The sequence below is a fragment of the Hakea prostrata genome, chromosome 10 (assembly GCF_041222555.1).
Source record: "Hakea prostrata isolate BN-2017 chromosome 10, UWA_Hpros_2, whole genome shotgun sequence".
NCBI classification, from domain to species: domain Eukaryota; kingdom Viridiplantae; phylum Streptophyta; class Magnoliopsida; order Proteales; family Proteaceae; genus Hakea; species Hakea prostrata.
This window is the reverse complement of record NC_142609.1, coordinates 50355365-50383220: the sequence shown is the minus strand read 5'-3', so window position 1 is coordinate 50383220 and position 27856 is coordinate 50355365. Positions and strand designations below refer to the sequence as shown.

Genomic DNA, 27856 nt, shown 5'->3' with positions numbered 1-27856 from the left:
CCTACCAAGCATGAATAAATACCAACAACTAGGCCTTTCATCCATGCTTAACCAAAGTCCAAAGCTTCACCATCTCGAGAGGAACCAAAAAGGTATACCCAGAGAACCCTATAAGCTGAGCTTTGCAGAAAGAGAACACCTATAGATCCAAAATGAAAATAATCAAGTAAACTGAACCCTACCCCTAATAAGGGTATTTGTACATCACCATAAGATTACATTACAACCCTTGGAACAAATACATAAGACAACAATGTCCTAAGCTAAATAGAAAAGACTATGACCCCTTGTTGAGAGCATCATATTACAACAACAAAGATGTCAAAAAGCTACAGGAAAGTTTGAGGTTGGAAGATATTTCAATCATATTTGAAGATGAACCTAACATAGAAGAGGTAATATAGGTTTGGTCATTTCAAAGGGTCTGAAGGGATTAAACATTAGATTTTCGGGTTCAACCCCGCCCGGCGCCCCTGCCCTGTCTCCCCGCCGTTTTCCCGTTTCCTCCGCTTTGCCCGTTTTCCACCTCCGCCTCCTCCCTTTTCCCCCGGTTCCCTTGTCTTGCGGGCCCGTTTTTTTGGCTTCCTTCTTTTTGGGCGTTGTCTTTGTTTTTTCTCCGCGGGCTCCTCCCCCGCCTCTCTCCTCCTTCTCTTCTTTTGTGGCGGTCGTTCTTCTTTTCGTTTGTTTGTTTTCCTTCTTGTCCCGGTCGTGGTGTGTGGTGTTTCTCTCTCGTGGTGTCCTTCTGGGCTCTCTTTCTGCCCCGGCTGTTTCTCCTTTTTTCGGGTGCGCTTGCTTTCCCTGTTCCGCGCTTTTCTTGTTTTGTTGCTTCCCCGCCCCCCCCCTCTCTTCCCCTTTCCCCTTTCTTCCTTGTGTTCCTACTCCGGGGGTCGTTCCCCGTTTTGTCCTAGCGTGTGTCTTTTTCTTTGGTTTGTCTGTTTCCCGTTTTTGTTGGTTGTGCCTCTCCCTCCGTCGTCGCGCCCCGCGTTTTCCGCTTCGGTCCTTTGGTTCGTTCCGCGTTCTTTTCTCCTCGTTGCTCCCGGCGTGTTGTTTGTGGGCGCCCGGGTTCCTTTGGGGCCGTTTGGTGGGGGGTGCTGGGTTTCCGGCCGCGGCGTTGGTTGGTTTTTTTCTTTTTTTTATGTCCCGGTCTTTCTTTGCGGTTAAGCGGTCTTTCGGTCCTGTTCGGTGCTGTGGGCGCGGGTTGTCCCGATTTTCATTTGTTCATTATAGATTAAATAGCTCTGTAGTTCCATTTTTTTTTCTTCCTATTGTTGGATTAAATTCCTTTTATTTTTTACTTTTTTTGTTTGTTGAAAGAGGGAGGGATAAAAATCATCCAACGGAAGAGGTGAAAAAAGAAATAGAATACCTCAAAGGACCAAAAAGAGGAGAGTCACTGAGTTGAGAAGATTAAGAAAATTAGGATTTTTCACCACAGGTGAGACAAGAATTGAGTATGCTTCCATTGATTTCATTTTGGATTGTTTTCACAGCCTTAAAAACTATTATCCTTCAAATGTAAAATAAAAATTTGATAGAGGAAATCCTTGTCGAATCATGGGCTTGTGGAGTGAAGGGCCCATTTAGGAGCTTTCACTCGGGTCACAAGTTCCAAGTCCACTGTCCATATATGAGATACAAGCATATCCGAGTGGACTGGGAGCTATCACCCCACGCGAGTACGACGACCAAACAACATGTGGCCATGGATTGTTCCCCAAACGCAAATTTCCAAAACTTGTTGTGCAGATATGTGAAGTTGGTATGTTTTCTACATTCCATTATTGCCATTGGAGGAAGGAGGGAAGACCCTTGTTTATGGCGCAGTTCACAGTTCAAGGAGGTCTGAAACTGCTCTTCCATGGTGATAGAGTGTCTTTTGGGTTCGAAGCGAAAGACCCATCTCATTACAAACTTGGTGGGTTGTCAAGATTCGTAGAAGGCCACCAAATTCAACTTATTGATAACAATGTCAGGTTGTGCAGCTCCTCCCGTGTCAGTCTTTCGATGAACAAAAGATCGGCCACCTCTAATGAAGAAATGCCTGGCGACATTCGTTATGAAGACGGTGAGTATGAAAAGGATGACTTGGACTGCTTCCGAGGTTTGGTCTTGGATATCTCATACAGGTTTGTCATTGTGCCTCCCACCTCTGTCTCTCTGCCTCTCAACAGTTGTCTGATTTGCTTCTCCTTTTTACTTCTTCGAGTGGGTCCTCTATTTTTTATTTTTTTCCTTCTCTCCTTTTAGACTTTAAAACTTTTAGGAGTTAGTTTCGGAATGCTTTGCACGGTTAGGCCGCCGATTTCGGGTTATTCAATTCCTGATGGATTGATCTGAAATGTGTTAAGACTAGCTTTGGGATTCACTGCTGCTCATTTTGTTAATTCGTCTCACAGTTCTGGTAAATTAAGAATCTGCTTACTTTGCAACTCTTTTAACCGCCTGGTTGATGTGACCGTTACTGGGATCTAGTTACGGCAAGAGTTATATGACGAGCAGGGTTTTATATAGCTCCTCTGAGTGAGCTAATGTAGTGGCTGAGAGCGCTATTCTATGTGTTTGCGTTGAAGAATGTTTGAATGCACCAGTGTTTTCTACAACTAATCTGATGGATGCTTTGTTAGATTTTGAATTAGTGGATATGTTTTGTAGTTTACTGTCCTAGAAGCATATTACCATACAACTGAGTTATAGGCTACCTAATGGTGGTCTTAGGTGCTACCATCCACCATTTATGGTGGGAGCGTCGTCACTTTAGGAGATGGACTTCCAAATCTACATCCTTGTACATAATTTAGAAAGCCGTATGCTTTGATATTTCTGCTAGGCTTCAGTTAATGCCTCACCCCTACTCCAAGGAATATGCTCATTGTTGTCACCTGGGTTCTTGGCGCTACCCTCCAGCCTCCTTCTTGAAGGCTGGTTTCTTTTTTTCGCCCCCCCCCCCTCCCCCAACCCCCTTTTGGGGCTTTAGTAATGGTAATTCATTCATCCCCCTCCACCCCCCACAAAAAAAGAAAAGAAAAGAAAAGATGCCGCAACATTTCCTATGGGGGTTGTGAATAATGCCTTCTATATTTTGCCACTTAAAGGGTGCGTTTCTGCATATTAGAAACAGATGAAGTTGAATCACTTTAAGTGTCATTGTCATGGTGAGGCCTTCTTCCTAGAAGGCAGACACCGTTCTCTTCATCCTTGATGGTTTCTTGACGTCTATAAGGATTACTAAAATGGGCATACCAAACGCATGAGACTCCCAATAATACAGGATCTGCGAGGGCAAGTGTATACAGCCTTAACCTGCTTTGCGATCCTGATTCAAACCTGTGATCCCAGGTTCTATAGAGCAAGCATACAGTTGTGCCAATGCCCACCATCAAGATGTCCTTAAGGTTACTAATACAAATATTTATTGTGTTTTCTAAGCCGTCCAAGTTGAGAGGGATGTGACTTGAGTAAGTATTTAGGTATAAGCAGGATGTATTTCTTAGTGGATTTCTGCTCATGTTTATTTATGTTTCTCATTTTGCACATAATTCTGTCCTTTTAATGGATTTTCCATCATTTCAACACTAAAAGGTAAAGCTAAAGAACCCAAGTGAACTTTTTCTTGGTTGTGCTGGGCTACCTCTAGTTCAACATACTTTAGCTTGTTGATACATCAAGTGCTGTTAATTTTTCATGTTTATCATCTCAAAAAACAATCCTAGTTTAAGGAGGACATGTAGAACATAATTTTTCTGGGGGTCTGATTACGACCATTCTGTGGTAGGCCAATCAATGTTGTCTGCTGGAGGCGTGCTATCTGTTTGGAGTTCATGGAGAAGGTTAGACTGGTAGTTTGGTTAATGGGACCCACTATTTTCCTTTCAATTTCTTGGACAAATTATTACTGTTCTAATAGTTATCCTAGTTAATATCATTGATTTCTACAGTATTAATCTCATTATTTTTCCTTTTGAAAACCTAGTAGTTATATAAAAATCTGACTTACGGTTTGAGAGCGAGAGAGGCGTGGTTGTGTGTGGAGTACTATTGTGATGCTAAACTCTAGCACATAATGCAATTGCTGTGAAGTATAAATATTGAACTCCAAATATTTTGTCCCAACCTGTGCTTGATTCCAATTGATAATTAATTGAACAATTATACTCTCAATCCTGTAAAATTTTCTGGATGTATCTGTTAAAGGTCTTGATAGACCATTACCACTAATGAAATGCGTTTATACTCAGTTAGAAAACAAGCTTTAAACAACAAAAAACAGTAGCTGAACTTGAGAAGAAAAAAAGAGAAGAAGAAGAAGAAAGAGAAGAGAAGTGAATAACCAGTAGAGAATACAACTTGAGAGACAAGAAAACTGTCCTCTAGAAAAGGAAATATAAAATAAAGTTTAAAGACAAAACTTACTAATTTTCTAACTCCTAAAATCTGTCCAAAATAGAAAGTTCTGAAAAATAGAAACTAGCACCAAAATAGAAAGTGAAGTAAAAGGCAGCTGCTGCAAAGGCTTGCACACCAAGGCAGCAGCCTTGGAGTCTTCGTGCAATTCTCAACACTCCTCAAGCTGGAGCAGCTAGCTGATTTTTTTCACTAAAACTTTATTCAGACCTAGTTTTCAGTCTATCTATTGCAAGCTGGGCATATGAGACTTGTATGCTCATCTTATAGACTTGAAGCACTGATTGACACACGATATTTAGCAACAGGACATCTTGAAGTCCTCGTACAGTGGAGATCCTCGCCATCATCTGAAAACACTTGGGAGAGTTTCTTTGAGATAGAAAAACTTTACCCAGAATTTCACCTTGAAGACAAGGTGCGATGTCAGGGGGGAGTATCGATAGACCATTACCACTAATGAGATGAGTATATGCTTGTAGAGGTAGAATGGGCATCACGGACAATATGAGTTAGTGGTAAGGACACGTTGCAGCTGATTGGCTACACGTGACAGCTGATTGGCTGAGGGGGAAACAGCTGGGCAGGGAGGTGTAATTTTGAATGGGGGGGGGGGGGAAGAGGAGAGGATGAAGGGCAGTGATTGAGTATTGAGTGAGGTGTTGGTCTTCAGGTTTTTGTCAAGTTGGGAGGATTTGCATTTCAGGTCCCTTCAATTGTGAGTTCTTTAATCTTTACCTTTCAATTTCCAGCATTGAGAATTAATTTCCACAATTCAGTAGGGATTTCATTACCTGAAAATTAGGATCCTCTTAAGGTTCTTTTTGATCTCATCTTATGTTCAAGGGAAAAGTATACAATAGAAAGGGGGATCATAGCTGATTTAAAATAGTTGTATACCATAGGATACCCCTAGAAGTTATTGATCCCCTATGGACTCATGCTTGCTCTAGCTATCTCTTTTTTAATATCACCTAGAGCAGATATCTTCCAGAACAACGTTGGCTAAAATATGCCAAATGGGCCTTACCAAGTATAACATTCAGTGTTGAAAACCTCCCTTTATCATCAAGTGCTCTATGTCCAGGGTCTCTTGTTGAACCATAAATAATTCTCTATTCTTGCCTTATCTTCTTCATTGGACAAGGGAAAGCCAAAACCACATCTTTGGAGAAAGTCTGTCATCTCCTTTTTGATACAGCTAGCTGGCCTATCAAGTGCTTCAAAAACCAACCATTGGCACATACACCATGAAGCAGTCAAGAACAAAATTCAATGAAGAGACAATGGTGGGTGAGAAAGAGAAGATGGAGAGACAGGTATCGTGTGTCCTCTACTCCTTTTGTAATCCTTTATTTATAATATAGAGATACAATCCTATACTATTTAGGAAAGTAAATATCAGTCTAAATTACAACTGTTGAAGTTTGGGCTGTTACTATTCATGTGAACAGTAACGTGAAAAGTGTTATGCCATTATTCCTTGTTTCCTTTTTAGATATGCTACTCTTTCTAATGGAGGAATCTTGCTACACAAGTTTTGGTAGTTTCTAGAAAGCATAGTTTCTATTTTCTATTAGTTACTAATTTCAGAACTTTCCTTTTTCAGTACTTTCTATTTTGGACAGATTTTAGGAGTTAGTTTTACTAGAAAATTCTGTCCATAACTTGTACTTTTTATTTCCTTTTTTTAGAGGGCAAGATGGCTTGCTTCTCAAGTTGTAATCTAGACTATTGATATCTATAAATCTAGGAGTTTGAAGCAAGAATCACAGGCCTCTTCTGCTGGTTCTTCGTCTCTTTTCTCTTCTTCTTCTTCTCTCTTTTCTTTGTTCAAGTTCAGCTGTTGTTTTGATTATTTAATGCTTGTTTTCTAACATGGTATTAGAGCTTTTTTAATCAAAATAGTGTTGTTCCCAAGTATTCTCTTATGAAGTTCTCTTTCAGTGTTCCTCTCTTTGGTGCACAACCACCTACTACTCTACTTATTATTTTTTTTATCAGATGAATATATAAACTGATCTATTCTATTATTTACCTCTTACTTACCCCATAACTTGATTGATTACTTTGATCTATTATTTTTTGTAGTTTTACATCCTTCTGTAGATCTGTTTTTCTCTGCAAACATCTATTCGATTCTGTGTTGCAGAATTTTTCTGGTATTCTTCTTCAAGTTTTGGTGCGCAACCACCTGCTGCTGCAAATAATGTGCTACTTAGATAAGTTTTTTGTTCTACCCTATTCTGTTTTGCACTCTGCAGAATTCATTTTATGATTCTTCTTCAAGTTTTGGACTGCTGGTTCATGAGTTTATACTACAGATTGTGGGATCTTTTGCTGGTTTCTGAAGATTTATTTGGGATGGCTACTGGTTTATATGGTTTGCTTCTTTGGTGACTTATGAAGGACTCAAATAATACCTATCCATGCTACTAACAAGTAACAACCCAGGGAATCCAGATGAAGATTGGCTGTATGTTTCAGTTTGAAATCCTTTACATGATGGTTCCTACACAAGTTTTTTTTGGGTCTTCTCTAAGGTTCGATCTACCTAGTATTTAATCCCTAGGCAGTTGTTTCCTTTTCATATGATAAGGGTTGTGATTTACTTATCTGGCTGTGTTAGCATCTCAACTACTGGTTTATAACCAACGATGCTATACAATGTTTAATGTGAATCTCGGGCAACTGTTTCCCTATGTCATGGGTGGAATTAATTTTCTAATAAATTTTTTTGCTACCCACCTTTGGTACTACACATATTTTGCTTTTTTATTGTTCTTGATTATCCATAGCTGAACTTGTGCCTCTCCCTCGTCCATTTTTTTGCTTTTTATTAAATCTCATCTATACCACAACTCCTCACCATTGGACTATATTTACCACATTACAAGTTTACAACATTCCCTACCATGAGGAGAACTTGGAAACTATATTTCTTGGGATTTTTTTTTTTAAACTAGATATTGGTTATTGGTTATTGGTTATTAGTTATCATTAATTGTCCACGTGTAATGCTACACGTGAGGGGGAGAATAGTACCTTATCTACTCAACATGTGCTGATGGATATTACTTATAACATTCTACAACAATATCATTACCTACCTTTACCTAACTACTTGGTCCGTTGTAACCCATACTACCTTACCTACTTGGTTTGCAGTAACCTATATTGTCTTTTACCTTACCTACTTGGTCTGCAGAACCTATATTGTCTTTACCTTACCTACTTGGTCCGCAGTAACCCATATTGTCTTGTACCTACCTACTTGGTCCGTAGTAACCCATACTACCTTATCTACTTGGTCCACAATAATCAATATTGTCTTTTACCTACCAATACTTTACCTATTACTTGTCTTCTTGCAAAGCATTTAAATGAACATTGGAGTTGTAATTTGGAAGATTTAGTGTGGATATTTCTCCCTATTACCGGCATTATGTGGATAGTGCCTTTTACCTACCCATACTTCACCTACTACTTGCCTTTTTGTGAAGCATTTATATGGACTTTGGAGTTGCAATTTTGAAGATTTAGTGTAGATATTTCTCCTTACTACCAGCATTATGGGGATTGTGTCTTTGATCCTACTATACTTATGGACCTTTTTCGTCTTCAACATCATCTATTGTTCTCATTATTGGATGGTTCTTTCGACATGAAGAATTAAAGTTTTTTTAAGTTGGAGTTGATTATCTCCTGGGTGAAGTTTTCTCAGTGTTTATCGATGTCTGCTATTGCTACACGATTCAAGATTGGTGCTACCTTTCAATTTTATTCTTATTGTGCAAGCTGAAGTTTTCTTTGAGTATACTCCAGCTTGAGGGGGAGTGTTGAAGTTTGGGCTGTTACTGTTCACGTGGACAGTAATGTGAACAGTGTTATGCATAGAACAAAATTCCATCGAAACTTGCGAAATTTCCACTGAAATTTGCCATTTTAGAAAATGCGAAACGAAACTCATGGGGACCGAAAAAAAATCCTCAGTTTCGATCAAAACTGTCGAAATTTCGTCAAAACCTCGAAACCTCGAAACCTATTGAAACTTGGTTCAACCTAGTTGGACCAGCTGGTTCATGAGGGAAAAAATTCCCAAATTTTGTGGGAAACTTGGAAAATTTCGTGGAAACTTGGGAAATTTCGTGGAAACCTAGGAAATTTCTTGGAAACTTGGGAAATTCCGTGGAAACCTGGGAATTTTGTGGAAACTTGGGACTTTTTCCTGTAAATTTTGTAGTTTTCCCAAATTTTTAATTTTTTTGTTTATTTCATATTTTCCCAAATACCCACGACAAATACCCCCTCCATCAGGATTTCCCTAGCCAAAGTGCGTATTCCCTTAGGTTGGTTATCTTAAGCATATTGATGACCAGACTCATAAAGTTACAGTTGTCGATTAACTTGACAACCATTGGCATAAAATGTCATGGGATGTCTATATTCGTTGGTTGGAGGAGAGGATGTTACAGGCATAGTACTATTCAGCTCATAGGATGAATCTACTCTTGGCACTCCTCTTAACACTAAGTTGTATTTTCCTTTTATTGTCAACTATTTTGAAGTTAGAAATTATATATTGAATGTTATGTGCTTATGTAATTAAGTTTATAATGTACTGTTTGGATAACTCTATATTGATGTTAGGTACATTGAATGACACATCTACATTGATTTTTTTAACAAAATACAACAAATATATTATTTATACTCTAATTAGCTTAAATACAGGATCCCACCCCAAAATACTCTCTAAAACCTGTAGAAACTTGATGTCGAAACTTGTATGGAAAAGTCCTCGGTTTCCTCGAAATTTTCGAAGTTTCCACTTAAGTTTCCCATTTTCACCCCGTTGAAACTTGAGTTTCCCTCGAATTTTTTACCATGGTGTTATGCCGTTATTCCTTGTTTCCTTTTTAGATATGCTACTCTTTCTAATGTAGGAATCTTGCTACACAAGTTTTGAAAGTTTCTATTTTCTATTATTTACTAATTTAAGAACTTTCCTTTTCCAGTACTATCTATTTTGGACAGATTTTAGGAGTTAATTTACTAGAAAATGCTGTCCATAAGTTGTACTTTTTTATTTTATTTTTTAAAGAGGGCAAGATGGCTTGCTTCTCAAGTTGTAATATAGACTATTGATATCTATAAATCTAGGAGTGCAAAGCAAGAATCACAGGCCTCTTCTGCTGGTTCTTCATCTCTTCTCTTCTTCTTCTTCTCTCTTTTCTTTGTTCAAGTTCAGCTGTTGTTTTGATTATTTAATGTTTGTTTTCTAACAACAAAAAACTAACATCCCAAATTTGATTTGACTTGTGCTACAAGAAACTTGCGGCCCAAGTATTGGTTTGACACCCCCTTCAAGTCGGAGCATATACTTACCAAGGCCAAATTTAACACATCCAGATTTGAAGGAGGGTCCATAAACTGCTTTAGTAAACAAATCTGCCAACTGATCATGTCGTCGGACTAAATGGGTAACAATGGTGCCTTTTTGTACTTCATCTTGAACAAAATGGAGATCCACTTTAGTATGCCTAGTGTGCTCCCTAAAAATGGGATTTCTGGTTATGTAGGTTGCTGCCTGGTTGTCACAGAATAGTTTCATAGGTTCTTCCATTCTAAATCCAAGTTCCTGCATAAGCCCCTTAATCCAAAGTAATTTTGACACTGTATGAGCCATTGCTCTGTATTCAGCTTCTGCACTAGAAAGTGCCACCATGGTTTGTTTCTTGCTTCGCCAAGTGATGAGATTTTCAGCAAGGAAGGTGCAATAACCTATTGTAGATTTTCGATCATCTGCTGAACCTGCCCAGTTTGCATCTGAGTATGCTTGAACTTCAATACTTGCATTGGGTTTGTAAAATTAACCCTTTTCCTAGAACAGCCTTTAAATAACTCAAGATTCTGCATATAGCTCCCCAATGTTTCTTTTTAGGTTTTTGCATACTCACCGCCCCATTGCATAAGAAATATTCGGTCATGTGACCATTAAATAAATCAACTTTCCCACAAGCTGTTGGTATCTATGGGGGTCTTCATTGTCCACCTCATTATCATCATCAAGGCTAAATATTCCATCCATTGACGTTTCAACTGGTTTACACTCAAGTTTGCCAATTTCAGCCTGTAAATCAAGGACATATTTTCTTTGGGAGAGGCTTATTCCTTTTTGACTTCTCACCACCTCAGTTACAAGAAATATGTTAGTTGGCCCAAATTGGTGATATGAAATTGTTGCTGTAAATAAGTTTTACTTTATCAACGACTTCCCTGTCATTTCCAGATATGATGATGTCGTCTACATAGACAACTAAAAACACAATTTTGTCTCCTTCCTTCTTTACCATCACTGAATGATCTGAATAGCATGTCTGGAAGCCAATCTTTGAAACTATGGAAACAAACTTATTGTACCATGCTCTTGGTGATTGTTTTAAGCCATAAATGGAGTGATGGAGTTTACATACATTGCTAGCATTCCCCCCTTGAGCAGCATACCCAGGAGGTTGCTCCATATACACTTCTTTTATGAGATCATCGAATAGAAATGCTATTTTGACATCCAACGGGTACAAAGGCTAATCCAAATTGGCAGCAAGTGAAAGAAGAATGCAAACTGATTTAATCTTGCCACTGGTGAGAAGGTCTCAAAATAGTCTAGGCCATATGTGTGGGTATATCGTTCGGCTACAAGATGTGCTCTCAAGTGCTTAGCTGTCCCATCAGCACGGAATTTAACTATGTAAACCCATCGACACCCTACAATTTCTTTTCCAGGAGGCAGGTCCACTAATCCAAGTGTAACGAGAATGTATAGCATCCATCTCACTGTCCATCGCAGCCTTCCAGCTAGGATTATTTAGGGCTTCGGTTACGGAACTGGGTATAGGGTGATCATTAAGGGATTTATCAAGGACTTGATAGGTTGAAGGTAAATGAGAGGTAGCTATAAATTTGGGGTATGCAAGATTGGCTGTATTTTTCTGAGTGCAAAATCTTTTAGGTTTTCGAAGAGCAATTGGTAGGTCTACAGAACTGTTAGCAACATGAAGTACATTTGGTGTAGGTACATGTGATTGATCATTCTGCCTGGGACCATCTGCCATTTTCTTCTTTCTTTTATTCCGTATTAGAACTGGAGGCATCTCAACCGGTGGCTCATTAGGTATAGGTATTACAGGAAGATGAAGATCAAATCTTTCGGAATCAGGTTATAAAGAATAATATGGAGTATTTTCGAAGAAGCTGACATCTGCATAAACATATTGACTAGGGGAAATAGGATCAAAACATTTATAACCTTTTTGTGTTTTAGAGTAACCAAAAAATACACATTTGATAGCCCGATGACTTAGTTTATCTGATGGATGAAAAATATGCACCCAAAAATTTGAGGTGAGAGACTAAACAGGGGACGATTTGGATAAACCACTTGAAATGGGATTTTGTTTTGAAGAACCAACGAGGGGATGCGATTAATTAATGTACAGGCGGTTAAAACAACATCACACCAAAACCTTTTGGGAACATTCATTTGTAGCCAAAGTGACCATGTAACCTCTAGGAGGTGTCGGTTTTTCCGCTCGCTTTTTTGGAGTGCTAGAGCAAGTTGTCTGATGGATGGTCCCTTTTGAAGCACAGAACACATAAATCTCATTCTTGGTATACTCTTAAGCATTATATGACCGAAAATGTTTCGCCAAATTGTGTTTGAATTTTTGTAAAAAATTGTTGAAAAATCATTATAAATTCGGATCTGGATTTTAATAAATATAACCATGACATTCGAGAATTCTCATCAACAAAAGTCACAAAATATTCACAACTAAATCAATTTTGAAATCTTACAAGGACCTTATATATGTCTGAATGCACTAAATACAAAATTTCTGAACTACTAGAAACAAACAAAGGAAATGAAGTTCTATGGTGTTTCCCAACTCACAAGCTTCACATTCAAGAGATGTAACATCTTTGCAAGAGGGAACTACAAGCCTAAGCTTTGATAAAGATAAGTGACCTAAATGCCTATGCCATATAGGGCACTCGGTTCTGACACAGAATTAGTAGCGATAGAATTTAAGGGAAATGGTTCCAGGTAGTGTAATCCATCTCGTTCATGTCCTAAACCAATTGTTCTCCCTGTCCTATTGTCTTGAAACTCACAGAAAGCTCGATTGAAAACAACAATGCAATCAAAGTCATGAGAAAGCTTACTAACGGATAAAAGGTTGACAGGAAAATTAGGTATGAAAAGTACATATTTTAGGGTGAAATTGGGATAAGGAGATACATCTCCAATTCTTGTGGCAGGTATGGTAGTGCCATTGGCCAATTTAATGGGTGAAGAAATTTCTTTGAAGTTAGAAAATAGGTGGAATTTCTTGTTATATGAGAGGAGGCTCCAGAATGTATCAGCCAAGAATTAGGACTCGAAGAAAGGAGAACAAGGTTACCTGAGTGTGCCAATGTTGTAGTTGAGGTAGGTGGAATTTCTTGTCATATGAGAGGAGGTTTCAGAGTGTATCAGCCAAGAATTAGGACTCAAAGAAAGGAAAACAAGGTTACCTGAGTGTGCCAATGTCGTAGTTGAGGTAGGCTGAAGAGAGGTTTCAATTTGTTGAAGGTGTTGAGGAATCTGAGTTATCTCGTCTTTAGTAGCCAAACTACCTGGATTTGAACTTGAAGGTGCTTCAACGGTGTTTGTAGCTTCAGACCGATTCTGATTGTTAAGATTGTCTGCCTAATCTGGTCTCCCACGCTTTGCCCAACATGTTTCTTCAGTATGATTTTGTTTGCCACAGTGAGTACATGTCTTTGATGCTCTTTTAGAGTAAGCTGAATTTCTTCCCTTATCATGTCCACGGACTAAGGCTCCTTTACCTCTAGATGAGAACCCTCACCTGCGACTAGCCACCATTGCTGGAATTGTCTTTAGGTGGGGCAACAATATTCTTTGCAGGAGTTATACGTTGTAATCTAAAGAAGCTTTTAGATAGAGATGATACCTTTTTGCTTGTCAGAATTTGGTTGCAAACGGGATGATAATTTGGGTTAAGACCAGCTAGGAATTTCAGCCCTTTGTTCTCGTAATTTTTGAGCATCTGTATTAAAAGGTTGGTAAACAGCCAATTCTTCTGGTATTCCTTTAAATGTACTATATAGTAGTCAACTAGGGATTGATCTCCTTGTGTAATATTGAACCACTTTTTATAGAGGTGGTAAATACAGGAAATATTTTTCTCACCAAAGTAGGTTTCCTTCAGATCATCCCTGATATTCTTGGCAGTAGCATGAAACATGATGTTGTTAGCAATCTGTGGCTCAACACCATTCCAGATCCAGAATTTAATGGTGGAATTGTCTCTACTCCATGTTTTGAATTCTGTAGCAGATTTCTCATTCGATGCCTCCAAATTTGGTGGGTATTGTGTCAGATGTTTTTCTTTTCCTTTGGCACTTATGAAGGTAAGCACCGATTGGGACCATAGTAAATAGTTACCAACGCCATTCAGTTTATTGGTGGTGATTTGAATCTAAAACGATTCAACTTTTGTAGCTTCAGCCATGGAGTAGAGATAAGAGGTAGGTTATAGAAGATTTATGGTGTTGCAACCAAGAGAATTGTGAGAACTTTGAAGTCGATCAGAAGAAGAGTCCCTAGATCGAACTACAACTCTAATACCATGAAGCAGTCAAGAACAGAATTCAACCAAGAGATGATGGTCGGAGAGAAAGATAAGATGGAGAGAGAGGTACAATGTGTCCTTTCCTCCTGTCCTATACTATTTAGGAAAGTAAATATTGTCTAAATTACAACAAAAAATAACAAAACCCAACATCCCAAAACTATTCTGACTTGTGCTACAAGAAACTTGCGGCCCAAGTATTGGTTCGAGACACCACATTAGGACTTTGTTTAGGGAGTGAAATTACTTTAGAGGACCTTAATGATGCTGCTGAGTTCTACCAAAAATGATCAAATGCTGTTAGATTTTATGTACAGTTGTAATTTGAGGAGGAACCTCAGGAAGAATTGCTGTTGGGCCAACCTTGCAGAAAAAGGTTGGATTTTGTGGGCCTCATGTGGGGGTTGTCTAAGAATTGTGATCCTTATGAGTTAAAGTGAATGATAATTTTTTTTTTGGATGAATAAAAACTAACATTAAAAGAGCCCCAAAAGGGAGGAGAATATACAATGGAAAAAGAGGGGAGGGGAATCAACCAACCATCATGAGGGGGGCTGGAGAGTAGAACCAAGACCCCAGGTAATAACAATGAGCTTGTTCCTAGGGGAATCCACAACAGGGGAAACTTACTTTAGCCTAGCAAAATCATCAAAGCAAATGGCTTTCCAAATCAACTCCAAAGATCAAGATTTGGAAGTCCATCTCTTGAGGTTATGCTCCCACCACAAGTGGTGGAGAGTAGCTCGAAGACCATCTTACCAACCTGGTCGCAAATATAATTGCCTGAAAAAGTATCTCAAAATCCAAGATCAATCTTGAGTGAAGCCAAAAGAGCATCCATAGTGAATGATATATATTTTTTTGGATGAATAAATAATCTATTAAAGAGATGAAAATAAAATACAAAAAGTCACGGGCTAGAGTTAGCTAGGAGGGGAGATTTGGGAGTTGAGCCCCCGGGAGACAACAATGAGCCTGTTCCTTGGGGAATCAACAACCGGGGGGAGGGGAGAGGATGAAATCCTAGCTGAAACATAAAAATAAATAGCATTCCAAATGGTATCGATAGAGCGGGAATTGGAGTTCCAGCGCCTGAGATTACACTCCCACCACATATGGTGGACTGTGGCACCGAAGACGAGCTTTACCAATACGATCACAAATAGAGGTACTTGCGAATTTGCTCAGAATCCAAGACCAGTCACGGGTAAACCCAAATGAACGATGGGAACAGGGCCAAATGTAACTAATGGCTTTCCTCCACAGGGCACTAGATAAAGGGCAAGTAAAAAACAAATGCTCAGTGTCCTCAATACCATTCCAACAAAGGATACAATTTGGGTTCACAGGGATGTGGCGGGAAATAAGGAAAGTCTGAGTTGGTAGGGCTAGGTTTAGGGCTCTCCAAAGAGTGAGGGAATGGCGGGGAATATGACCTTTAAACCATACCAGGGGGGCCATGGAGGGGCTGGGGAGGGGGAGCGAAGGAGGTTCCAGGCTGAAACCGTGGTAAAGGATTTGGTAGTGGGGGACCAAATAACAGTATCATGAAGGAGGGGGTAAATAGGGGGGAGGGAATTCCAAACTTGCGTGAGACTATGATGCGGGGAAGGAACCCAAGAACCATTGGAGATAAACTCTGAAAGCAAGGTGGATTTGGGATTCGGGTTTCATAGACTGTGCGGGGGGGGGAAGAGAGGAGAATACGCATCGGAGAGAGACTATGATGCGGGGAAGGAACCCAAGAACCATTGGAGATAAACTCCGAAAGCAAGGTGGATTGGGGATTCGGGTTTCATAGACTGTGCCGGGGGGAAAGAGAGAGAGGAGAATACCCATCGGATGCCACGGATCTTGCCAGAAAGAGGTGGAGGTGCCAGAGGAGATGTGGGTGGTGATGGCGGAAAGAGCTCGGGGACGGAGAAGGAGGAGCTTCCTCCAAGTCCAAGAGGGATTAGGGGGGATAGAGACAGTCCAAAAAGAGTTGGATTTGAGAAGGTATGAGTGGACCCAATTGACCCAAATAGAATCATCCTTGGTGATGATTTTCCAAATGAGTTTAAGCGAAGCAGCGGCATTAACATCTTGAATCCTGCGAATTCCTAGGCCCCCTTTAGATTTGGGCCGACAAACCTTGGACCAGCTTATGGGACGAAAGAATCGAGAAGAATCCTGGCCCTTCCAGAGAAAGGCACAAAAGAGAGATTCCATAGCAAATGAGATGGCTTTAGGGATCGGGAAAATGCCACACCAATACAGGTAAGAAGATTGGAGCACAGATCGGATGAGCTCAACCCTACCAGCAAAAGATAGAAGCCGGTTTTTCCAAAGTTGGAGGCTTTTGCGGATGTTATCCAACATAGGGGAGCAGTGATGACGAGTTAGCCTTCTTGGGAATTGGGATGAGGGGGAGGCCAAGGTAGATAACAGGGAAGGAACCAGGCTTGAATCTCGAAAGATTCAGGAGGCTAGAACAAAGGGGCTCCGAGACTCCGGACAGGAAGAGAGTAGATTTATCAAGGTTGACTTTAATGCCAGATAAAGACTTAAAGAAGGAGAGAGTAGAGGTGATAGTGGAAATGGATATAGGGTTAGCTTTAGAGAAGATCATGAGATCATCGGTGAATGCAAGATGAGTCAAATTGATGGCTTTACACTTGGGAATGGGAGAAATCAGGAGTTGATCAGTCTTGGCTTGAAGAAGACGGGATAGAACCTCCAAAGCTAGGGAGAAGAGAAAGGGAGAGAGGGGACAACCTTGGCGGATACTGACACTAGAGGGAAAAAAGCCCGCCGGCGAGCCATTAGTAATGACAGAAAAGAAGGGGGTGGAGATGCAAACCTCGATCCAGTGGATAAAAGAAGGGGGGAATCTTATGGCTAAAAGAACATCGCTAATAAAATCCCAGCGAATAGAGTCAAAAGCTTTGTGGAGATCAACTTTGAGGAGAGCTGCAGGGGAGTGGGATGCTCTATCAAACCCCCTGACAATCTCAGCACAAAGAAGGATATTATCTGCGATACTACGACCGGAAATGAATGCGGATTGGTTTGAGCTAACCAAGGTGGGCATAATCTTTTTGAGCCGATTCGCTAGGATTTTAGAGATGAACTTGTATAAGAGATTACAGAGGGAGATGGGGTGAAAATCAGAAAGGGAGGAGGCGCCTGCCTTTTTGGGGATGAGACAAAGAAAAGTTTGGTTGGCGGAAGAGAGCTGAGAGGGATTGAGGAAGAAACTGCGGATAGCCTGAATAAGATCATCCTCAATGAGGTTCTAAGCACTAGAGAAACACCCCATGCTAAATCCATCAGGGCCAGGGGCACGATTTGATTTATGGGAACGGATGGCCTGAAGAATTTCATCATTGGATAGAATGGAGAAGAGAGAGGGGAGAGATTGATGGCTAACAAATTTGTTAATCAAGCTAGGGGGCAGAGGGGGGCGCGATGGGAGAGAGGAGCGAGGGGGGAGAAAGGAGATTGGAGAAGAAAGAGACAACCTCAGCTTTGATCCCTGGAGGGTCGAGAATCCATGATCCATTGCTAGAGAGGAGAGCTGTAATAGAATTATGGTTGTTTCTCGCTTTAGGGAACGGTGGAAGAAAGCAGAATTGGAGTCCCCAAGTTGGAGCCATTTAATCCTAGCTTTTTGGCGGAGAAAGTTCTCTTCAAGAGAGACCAATGAAGAAAGATTAGAAGAGAGAAGTCTCTCACTATCCGCAAGCAAAGGATTGAGGGGGTCAGTTTGGAGATTGGCCTGGATTCGCAAAAGATGAGAGCAGCAATCAGAAACCCTAGAGGAGATGTTTCCAAACGTGGAGAGGTTCCAATGACGGAGAGCTTCCTTAGTATTCCTAAGCCGACGGGCAAAGCTAATGAGAGGAAGGGAGTGGCAATGAACAGGCTTCTCCCAAGCTTCCTTGATCGTATCGAGGAAAGACGGGTTGGAGGTCCACATATCAAAGAATTTGAATGGTTTGGGACTGAAGGAAGAGAGGGAGAAGATATGGACTAGGCAGGGGGAATGATCCAGAGGCCTGCAGGGGAGAAGGTGGCATGGGAGTCAGGGAAGGAGGAGAGCCATTGATGGTTGACAAGGAAACGGTCGAGCTTCGAAGCAATCCTATCCACACCAATCTGACGGTTATGCCAAGAGAGAGAGTGGCTTGACCATCAAAGATTAGTGATACAAGAATCATTGAGACAGGAATTGAAATCCTCAACCGCTATTGGATTAGACTGACAACCACCCACTCGCTCATGGGAATAACGAACAATATTAAAATCCCCACCCACACCCCAGGGGTGATTTACATGGGCGGAAGAAAGAGAACGAATGGAGTCCCATAGAGGGGCACGCTCGCAGCCCTGATTGAATCCATAGACTATGGTGAGAAAGAGGTTGGAATTGGAATTAGAAGGGGACAAGGAGAGATGCATGAATTGGGGAGAAGAGTTGATGAGGGTTATGTTGAGAGAGGAGGGGTTCCAAAGAATCCAAATTCTACTATTGGAACAATGGGAATAATTGGAAAGGAAGGACCAGGAAGAGGCTAAGAAACTAGCAATCCGATGGGAGTTCTCAACTTGGACATGTGTGTCAAGGAGGGCACAGAAATTGGCTTTAGCATCCAAGAGAAATTTCTTGACTTCACTCTGCTTAGCAATATTATTTAAACCTCTTAACATTCCACACAATACAATCTGACATAAATAACAAAAAGGGGGGGGGGGGGGAAAGAAAAAGGATGGGGTCAGGAGGCAAATTGATGGGGCGGGCTAGACATAGTCTCACACAAGAGGGGATTCCCATGGGTAGTGATTTCAGATGTATTAGGGCCAATGGAGGGTGCTGGGATGGGGGATGATGGTTTATTTGGCTGGGTTGAGGGTTGGTTAGCTGAAGGCAGGTTTAAGGCTTCAGGGCTAGTGGGTTTAGAGTTGGAATGGACTGAGGACAGAGGTGGATTATGCCCATTTGAAGAATTGGGCTTGGCTTTGGGTTGTATAGACCGTTTGGACCTAGGCCTACGGTTCAAAGGTCCAAAAGAAGGGGTTAAAGTGGTAATGGGCTTCGGCCCATGAGAGGGAAGCTGGATATTATAGGAAATAGGGGTATGGGCCGAAAGACGGTGGGATAAAGTTGAAAGTTTTGAAGCAGCTCCCAGCTGGATAATGGAAGAGGTATTTGTGGTGGGCCCCAGCTGGAGAGAAGGTGAGGGTAAAAGCGATTTAGAAGGAGAGATAGGATTAGGGTCAGTCATCGTCGGGGAGATGCAAATAGCTCTGGGCGAAACATCTTTCATGGTCAGGTTATTCCAGTTAACATCAATTGGAAAGACGGTGACTGAGCGTCAACGGAGCAAGAAACAGGTATCTCAGTTGATCGATCTGGGGCTCTATTAGTGGCAGCAGCTTCATCAGGAGGAGCAGACATCTCAGGAACTTCAGAGTCCTCATCCGCAGAGTAACTATCAGGTATGGCAGTCGATTTTGATTGGTCTTCGTCTAAGGGGTTGACGGCTTTTGAGGGAGTGGCCAGAGAAGTAGGTAAGGAAGCAGCTTTATTTCTTCTTCTTCTTCTTCTTCGATATGTACTGGTTGTCGGAGTTGAATGTCCGGCAGCCGACAACAGAGTCACAGCAGCGGAAGTAGCGGCGACTGGAGCAGGAACTGAAACCAACTCAAGAGCGTCAATTGTGTTCATTTTTAGAAGGGCTTCGGTAGAGAACCTTGAATCATCCTATGGCAGAGAGTGAACAGGGACGGTGGTCTTTGCATGTTGATGAGTCGCAAAGGAACATCCATTTGAGGCGTGACCGAAAGTGAAACAATGGTCACAACGAGGAGGGATCCAGTCGAAAACGATGAGTTGGCTATATTTGAGGCCAAGGTCATCAGCAATGGTGACATTCGACGAAAGATCTTTTGCAGCAGAAAATTCAACGCAAATCCTCGCGTATTAGAGACGAGTCGAATTCAATGTTTTTGCCTCAGTGAGCAGTGGCTTTCCAAGAGCAGAACCTATTCTACTCAGACAATCAGAGTTCTAAAACTCGAGCGGAAGTCCTGGCAAATTGATCCACAGGGGAAGAGAGCTGAAGTCGACCTTGCGGAGTGGGAGCGACAGGGTCCAAGGTTTAATGAATAAGGGTGATTTTCCTACAAACCATGGGGAGCCTTCAAGAGCACGTGAGCGGCAGTCTAGGGAGTCGATTTTAAATAAGAAAATGCCAGAATCGATCAGGTGGATGTCCAGCATTCCTTGGGCTTTCCATCGTTTGGAGAGTGAAGCTTTCAAAATGGCGAAGGGGGGAGGGGGGCCAAGAAACGGCCAAGAAAAGCCAGAGGACCATCTTTGGATACTAACAACGGTGGAGGCGGAGGGGCAATGAGCAACCGGACAGGGTTCATTTGAGGTGGAGGGGATGAAAGAAAGGTCAAGATCAGTGGAGGAAGGATTGTGTTGGTTGGAGAATAGAGAGTTCCAAGGCTTGGGAGGGGCGGAGGGGGAATGGTGGACAGGGGAGGAGGGGGGGGGAGAAGGGGGAGCCACATGGGGGTCACCGGAGGAAACAGGGGCGGCCATGATCACAAGCAATTTGTAGTGAATGATAATTACTTGGCTGTTTGAGTTTCTTTTGTTTACATTGACTTTTCCATTTGGAGTACTAGGGGACTACTTTTACTTCCAAACAATTATTCTTTGTGTGGGTTGCATTTATTTCTATTTGGTTTGATTTTTGTTTCATGTTAGTTTTTGATTGTCAGTTTTCCTCATATTCTAGTTTTGAATTTACAAGTTGATGGTTGAGAAATTTGTTTTTACAAAATTCTACCCATAGTTTGAAACTACTTTGAAAACTTTGTACATTTTGTAAGAGGGTCAAATATCCTGGAGCTCTCTTTGCGTGATCCTTAACATTCTGGCTTTAGATGGAAAGATTATCCGACAGGTTAAACATTTAGTAGTGAGGATTGGCTGTTTCAATACGAAAATAATACAAAGTAGTTCTAATATAACCTGCAAGATCAGGATTGTCCACAGTTGTTTGATTGTGGCATTGATGTTGACCTATCATTGACTGGATCAGGACTAACTTGGGTGAGCCTATCCTTGGTCCTCATCTCTTGAACCTTGATGGGAAGTTGGACAAGTACTCGACACTCTCCTTATTACATTGTGGTTGGCACAGGTTGGCTTACTTATTGGCTGTCTCCTTTGCAGTCAACTCGTCAAATTTATGCTTCTTTTGTTGTTTTTCTTTTCCATTTCCATGACTGTCCTAAAGAATCTAACATTATCCTTGTACTGAAGGATCTACAACGTACTGTTTTGCTATTACTTGGACAGAACACTCGGTTTTATTTTTGTTGGGGGAAGGGATTGTAATTATCTGACTGGACATACATAAATAAGTTAGGGTATACATAAATGCACACCCTTTTATTACTCTAATTTAAACATGAATCTCTCTCTCTCTCTCTCTCTCTCTCTCTCCCTCACCCCCTCCCCTCCCTTATCTAATCTATTAAATTTAACCATGTTTTTTTCTTTCCCACCACCCTCCCTTCCAGGCTGATGTTCTAGAATATTATGACCAAACTGTAAGTTCTCCCAATGGATCCTACTACATACCGGCTGTCTTAAGGGTAAAGAATCAAATGTTAATGGCTATAATTATTTCATTTGTTTAATTTGGACCCTGCTGTAATTAATACTCATCTCGATATTGTTTTCATAACTTTACTGCTCCAATATTGTGATCGGTCAATATTTACTGATTAAAATCATTCCCGTTTCCAGGTTCCTCATTTACTGCAGGTTGTCAAGAGAAGAAGAGTCAAACGAAACCTCAGTCGTAAGAATATATTTTATCGGGATATGTTCACCTGTCAGTAAGTAATTTATTTAAAGACTCTTGTGATCAGTTTGGCATTTGCAAAACAAATTGAACAAAAAGTGGTTGCAGCTGGAGGTCTGATTAGGTGATTGAGCTGATTCTTGTTGCATTTTCTGGTAGAAAAATAGAATGAATGCATTGTGTGGGATGTGGGAACTATCATAAATGTCCTATTAAGCAAGAACATACATTAATTGGTTCTAGTTTTTTGGTTTTTTTTTTTTTTTTTTTTTTGGGGGGGGGTGATGTGGGTTGGGGTGGACTGGGGTAGGGCTTTTGTTTATTACTTCTTAAATTACCCCGAGTCTCATAGTTTTGTTTTAATTTGTCAAGGTAATGTTGGCCTCGAGGAACTTAGGGTTTATTTTTATAAAAAACAGGTTAGCTGGTTGATGGTCTAGCATATCTAAGGGTGAACCTAGTGCCAAAGGCTTCCGCAAAACAGAGTCCAGGGGGCAATTTCCTTATGTAGTGTTAACGCTAGCAATTTTTGCTGAGAGGCTATTTCAATGCTTTGACCTTTGGCTACAACTGTGGTCCACCGACTATTGTGCCAAGGCTTGCCACTTGTCTAAGCATATCCAAAAGGGGGGAAATTATGGGAGATGGATGGAGTATGGTACTTTATAGGTATGAATATTAATGCAAGCAAAGGGTTTTGCTCGGAGATTAGACTAGCTGTAGAGCTTAAGGTTTATAGGAAGGATGACTAATTTCTATGACAAACTTAAGGTAGCCATAGATATTTATGGTTTATGGTGGTCTGCATGATGGATGGCCTTCTAGTAACACTAGTGATTTTTGTTAATTTTAAAATATTCTAGTAGAGTCAACTTAGGGTTTTGTTGAATCTAGTTTGTTTGTAGGATCCCAGATTTATTTTTATTTTTGAATTTGAGTCCTTTTGTCAAGTTATTGAAGAGTCTTAGGATAGGATTCCCAAGGCAAGGGATTCCCCTAGTTACAATCTACTTCTTACGAGGACTCCATATCTACTTTTATTTTCAATTTGGATTTGGATAATCGGTAAGTTTTGATAGAGTCCTTGTATGAGTGTGTCTTTACTCCCAAGTAGGAGACCTAGTTTGATTTACTTTCTAAAGTTAAGTCCTAGTTTGAGTTCCTTTTTAAAGACTACAAATATGCCTTGCTAGTTTGACAGATTATGATTGTTCAAAGGGTATTATTGGAAGAATGGGGCAAGGAGGATCTTGAGTTGGTGCTAAACTGATTCGAGGATCTAAGTTTCCTTTTTTTTGTTTGTTTGATTTCCCATGCTAGATGTAATCGTCAAACTCTCCTATAAATTAAGGTGTTGGCTATAAGAGGCTTGTGTACAACGAGTAAGGCCTTCTAGCCTCTTCTCTAGTTTTCATCTTCTTTCTCTTGCCATTTTGTTTTCCCTTTTGTTTCTCTCTAATCTACATGGTATTAGAGCCTCAGGTGCTCTAGATTACCTTCATTTTGGAAGTCATTAAAGTTCATAAACATACCTGCAATCCTTGGAAGAATCATAGCTGCCAGTTGTGGGGCTCTTAGGTGCTCGTTTACAAGGGTGGTAGCCCCTGAATTTTCGACTCTCTGCTCCTTAAAGATTCGATGGAATATAAGAAGCACCTGAAGTTTCATTTTTTGATGGAGGAATGGCTGCACAACATTGTGTCTTGTTTTTAAGAAATAAGCACCCCCTTTGGAGGAGTTGAGTGATTTTTGTTGGAGTATCGATTGAATGCCCTGAGAAGTTCGATTAATCTACTACAACCCTTGACCGGGAAGCTGTGCACGATTGAATTTTGAGTTTGAAGCTTGCTGCTCTTCTATTTCTGTTTAGCAATTTTTGTTGTAGTATACACTCATGTTTTGAGTAGATCGATTTTTGGTTGCCGTATTTTGGTTTGGTCTTGTTTGGTTCTATTTGTTTCGGTCCTATTAGTTTAAAGCTGTATGTTGGTTTGAACTTCTGGTTTAGGACTAATTGAATTCTTGGTTCTAAGTTCTTGTTTGGTTCTCCTATTTTAGGTTGTATTGAGTGGTTTAATTTCTGGCTCCAACTTGCAATTTTATTAGGGTTGATTTTGATCTATTTCTGAGTTTAACATTCTGTAATGGCTGAAGCTAAGGCTGAAAATAAAAATACCATGACAGGGTATCATCTTCTTTGTCTTATTGGCTTACTAAACATAAACTTAAGGAGTTAGTAATTTCCATTAGTGGAGGAAAATTGTTAAGAGTAGTGATTCTTGGGAGAGGACAATAGGATCACTTGACCAGAAAACTTGATACTACAGACCCTAATTGGGAGACAGTGGTTGCTGGTATTTGAGGACAAATAATGAATTCCATGGAGAAACATATTGTGGACTTTGTTACCCATATTGATACTGTCAAGGAACTATGGGAATATTTGAATGTTTTATACTCTGGTCAGAACAACCTTTCTCGTATATACGAGCTATCACAGGGGTTCTACCGGGTTGATTGGAAGGGTTGACTTTTGCTAGTATTTTGCAAATTCTAAAAGGATATGTGAAGAGTTGAATTCTATACTTCCTATCACTTCTAATGTTACTAAGATGCAAAACCAACGCGAGCAACTTGTTCTGATGAGTTTTCTAGGGGGACTTGGGAAAGAGTTTGATTCAGTAAGATCTCAAGTCTTTGGCGGTGACAAAGTTCCCCCTTTATTTGTCACATTCTTTAGGGTTCTTTGAGTCTCCAAAGAGAATTCCCGTGATACTACATCTAGAGACACATTTGCACTTGCCACATTCGCTAATAACCGTGGATCTAGTTCTGGAGTCTTGATCGTGGGGCTATTGTTGGGAAAAAAAAAAAAAACCCTACCATCTCTCAGGAGTCTACAAATACACCAATTAGGATCTGTCACCATTGTGGTTGGCCAGGTCACATCCAGAGATTTTTTCGGAAATTGCACGACAAACCCCCTCAGGTTGCTAACACTGCTACAGTTACATAGATCACCTCTGCAGCCCCACAGTCTGAAGATAAAACCGTTAAGATGTCTGTAGAAAACTTTATGCACTTCACCCAATTTCAGGCAGCCCAATCTCAACCTTATGCATCTACATTTCTTTAACCTTCTTTCTTTTCTATTCCGTCCCTCATTACTAAAGTCTTATAACGGAAAGAAACTTAGTCGACTGAAAACAGAAACTAATAACCTAGTAAAACAGTAACAATAGAATCTTATGGAAAGTAGAAACTAACCAAACTTAGGAACTACTAGGTTTTATATTCAGCCACATGCAGTAACTAAAATAGAAAATAAACTAAGATCCTAAACTCCTAAGAATAAAATCTTCATGTTATCTGATCCTTGGTCCTACAAATCCTCTATGAAATATGCCAAATGAGGTCCTATTGTGGCAGTCCAGGTAGACTGGTCAAATTGTGGAGCAAATGGACCTTCTAGTTGGACCAGCTGGCAGGTTTGAGCTGGCCCCCAATGCAGGTTCGAATTGGTCCTAGCTGGTTCATTCCTTGGCTGGTTCAAATGTGTTCCAGCTCTACATCACATATGCTTGTTTTTTGTTTTTGTCTGGTATCCAAAATGTGGACAAAATCTGATCCCCTACTTTTAGCTTAGAATGGTTTGAAGCAGGAAATTTTTGTTATGTTCTTTTTTTATCTGCTTACATGTTCATCTCCTCTATAACAGGTATTGTTCTTCAAGAGAGAGTTTGACTGTTGACCATGTTCTGCCAATTTCTCGTGGTGGAGTATGGAAATGGGAAAATTTGGTAAGTCAGCATAAAAGTCTCCTCCCCCCCCACCACCCTGGGGTGTCCCTGTTTACCCTTTAAAAAAAAATTGTGGAGTTTTCTGAGGGCAGGCGCAAGGTTGCTCCGTTGTGTCCAAGTGGTCATAGGTTCGAGTCAAGAAACACACTTTGAAACCCTCCCGAGAACCTGTGGTGGCAGGTGCCTCATTCTCTGGGGATGCCCTTTTAGTTTGGTAAAGTTATATGTAGCTTACTCTTGATTCACTGCAAATTGTGCAGAGTTTAACCCCTTAACTCTTCTTGGGTAGTTGGGGTGAATAGAATATCTCTGCTTGGACTTTCTAGTGATCAAAGTGGTTGGGTTCTAACTCATGATCCATACTTTCTGTCAAGTACAACAGGTTTCCATAATAGGTGACAGACTGCTATGAACCAAAATCACAAAATGGAGAATGGGGAAGAAGAGCTGCTTCGAGGGCAGCAAACCTCCTAGAATTCAAGAGACATAAGAGAAGTTTTGTTGTACATTCATTTCCTTGCAAATGCCTAGCCCTTACATATTTATAGCCTAGAACTATTGCCCTATTTGATGACCCTAATCACCCTAATAGACTTCTAAAATCCCAAAATGACATTTATAGCCTAGAACTATTGCCCTATTTGATGACCCTAATCACCCTAATAGACTTCTAAAATCCCAAAATGACATTGCAGTCCAAATGCCCTTTTATAATTAACCCTCATATAATCCATATCCCAATATTCGTAACACAGACCAGAAGATATTTGCACATTCCGCCCACTAAATGAGAGAACGTAGTAGAGTCCTTGTAAGATAAACTTGGGGTTTGTATGGGAAATCCAGGCCTTTTTTGTGTGGATGAATTGGCTTCTGTTACCCTGATGTACATATGGTCAGCTTGAAGACAAATTTCCCCACCTCAACGACACCCCCCCCCCCCCCCAAAAAAAAAAAAAAAAAAATCCTCTCCCCCAAAGAAAAAAAAAGGAGAAAAGAAATCCTACAAATTGGTTGCTGTATACAATTTGGTGAGTTGTACCTTTTCTAGGCTTGTAGTTCACAGCTGCATATATTGAAGGCAAACGGTTGGACACTGTTAGATTGGTGGGGTACGTTTTAAGGATGTTTCTCAAGTGAAGTGTGTGAATTCCTGTTTTCATGTTCACAGCGAATGCAATGACATTTTTGTGAATTAAAACACTCATATTGATGCAATTATTCCTTACGGTAGGTTACAGCTTGCATGAGATGTAATTCAAAGAAAGGTCAGAAGACTTTGGAGGAAGCAAACATGAAGCTGAACAAGATCCCTAAGGTACCTTCTTATTCTCCCTTTTGGCTGCATCATTATCTTTTAGGCAACATGATAACAGAGCGGTAATTTTTACCTTGCAGGCGCCAAAAGAATATGACATACTTGCAATACCTTTGACAAGTGCTGCTATAAAGATGCTGAGGATGAGAGATGGAACACCGGAGGAGTGGCGTCAATACCTGGCGAAGCCAACTTCAGAGCCATGACGACGTCAATGATGACTCTAATGTTCATATCTGTACTATGTACATATTGGACCCTGCCTGCCTGCCTGCCTGCCTGACCCGAAACTGAATCGTTTCATTTGGGTGGTCTTCTTGATGCGTATATATTGTTCATGTATAGTTATCGAAGCTCAAAAGGTTGAAATATTTGTGAAGCTGAAGATATTGAGCTGTAATTTCGTTAAACATGTACTCTCAACGGAACGGTTGAAAATCTGTTGGTAGGAGATGATGCATCACTTCTCAATTCACGCGGTGAGCATAATGAATGGCATGGCCTTTTTTATTTTAAGGCTGTTCCTTGAATTCGTGGTTCTATAATAGTACTATAATTCACTCTTGCTCCTCCCTCTTTTTGTTTATTTTATTTCAATTCTTTTTTGTTTTTTTTCTTTCTTTCCCACTCATAATTGAATAACCAGATTTGCTAACTCGATTTTACTGACTCGGCCTGATAAAACTTGGACCATTGGCATAAGTTGCATTGCATCCTAGTATCCTACTGGCGGAGCCACGTTGGGACCGGAGGGGGCCATGGCCCCCCCGG

The 27856-nt window shown here is 40.6% G+C and overlaps 1 protein-coding gene across 1 annotated transcript; it reads left to right on the top strand.

The window, feature by feature from the left end:
- The first annotated feature begins 1685 nt into the window (after positions 1 to 1685).
- LOC149003805 (uncharacterized) lies at positions 1686 to 27702 on the top strand. Its single transcript, XM_089138979.1, has 7 exons — positions 1686 to 2126; positions 3773 to 3827; positions 21681 to 21710; positions 21910 to 22001; positions 25686 to 25767; positions 27002 to 27085; positions 27166 to 27702. Exons 1-7 carry the CDS (start codon positions 1762 to 1764, stop codon positions 27289 to 27291), a joined length of 834 nt encoding a protein of 277 aa, XP_088995105.1. The 5' UTR covers positions 1686 to 1761; the 3' UTR covers positions 27292 to 27702.
- The last annotated feature ends 154 nt before the right edge of the window (positions 27703 to 27856 follow it).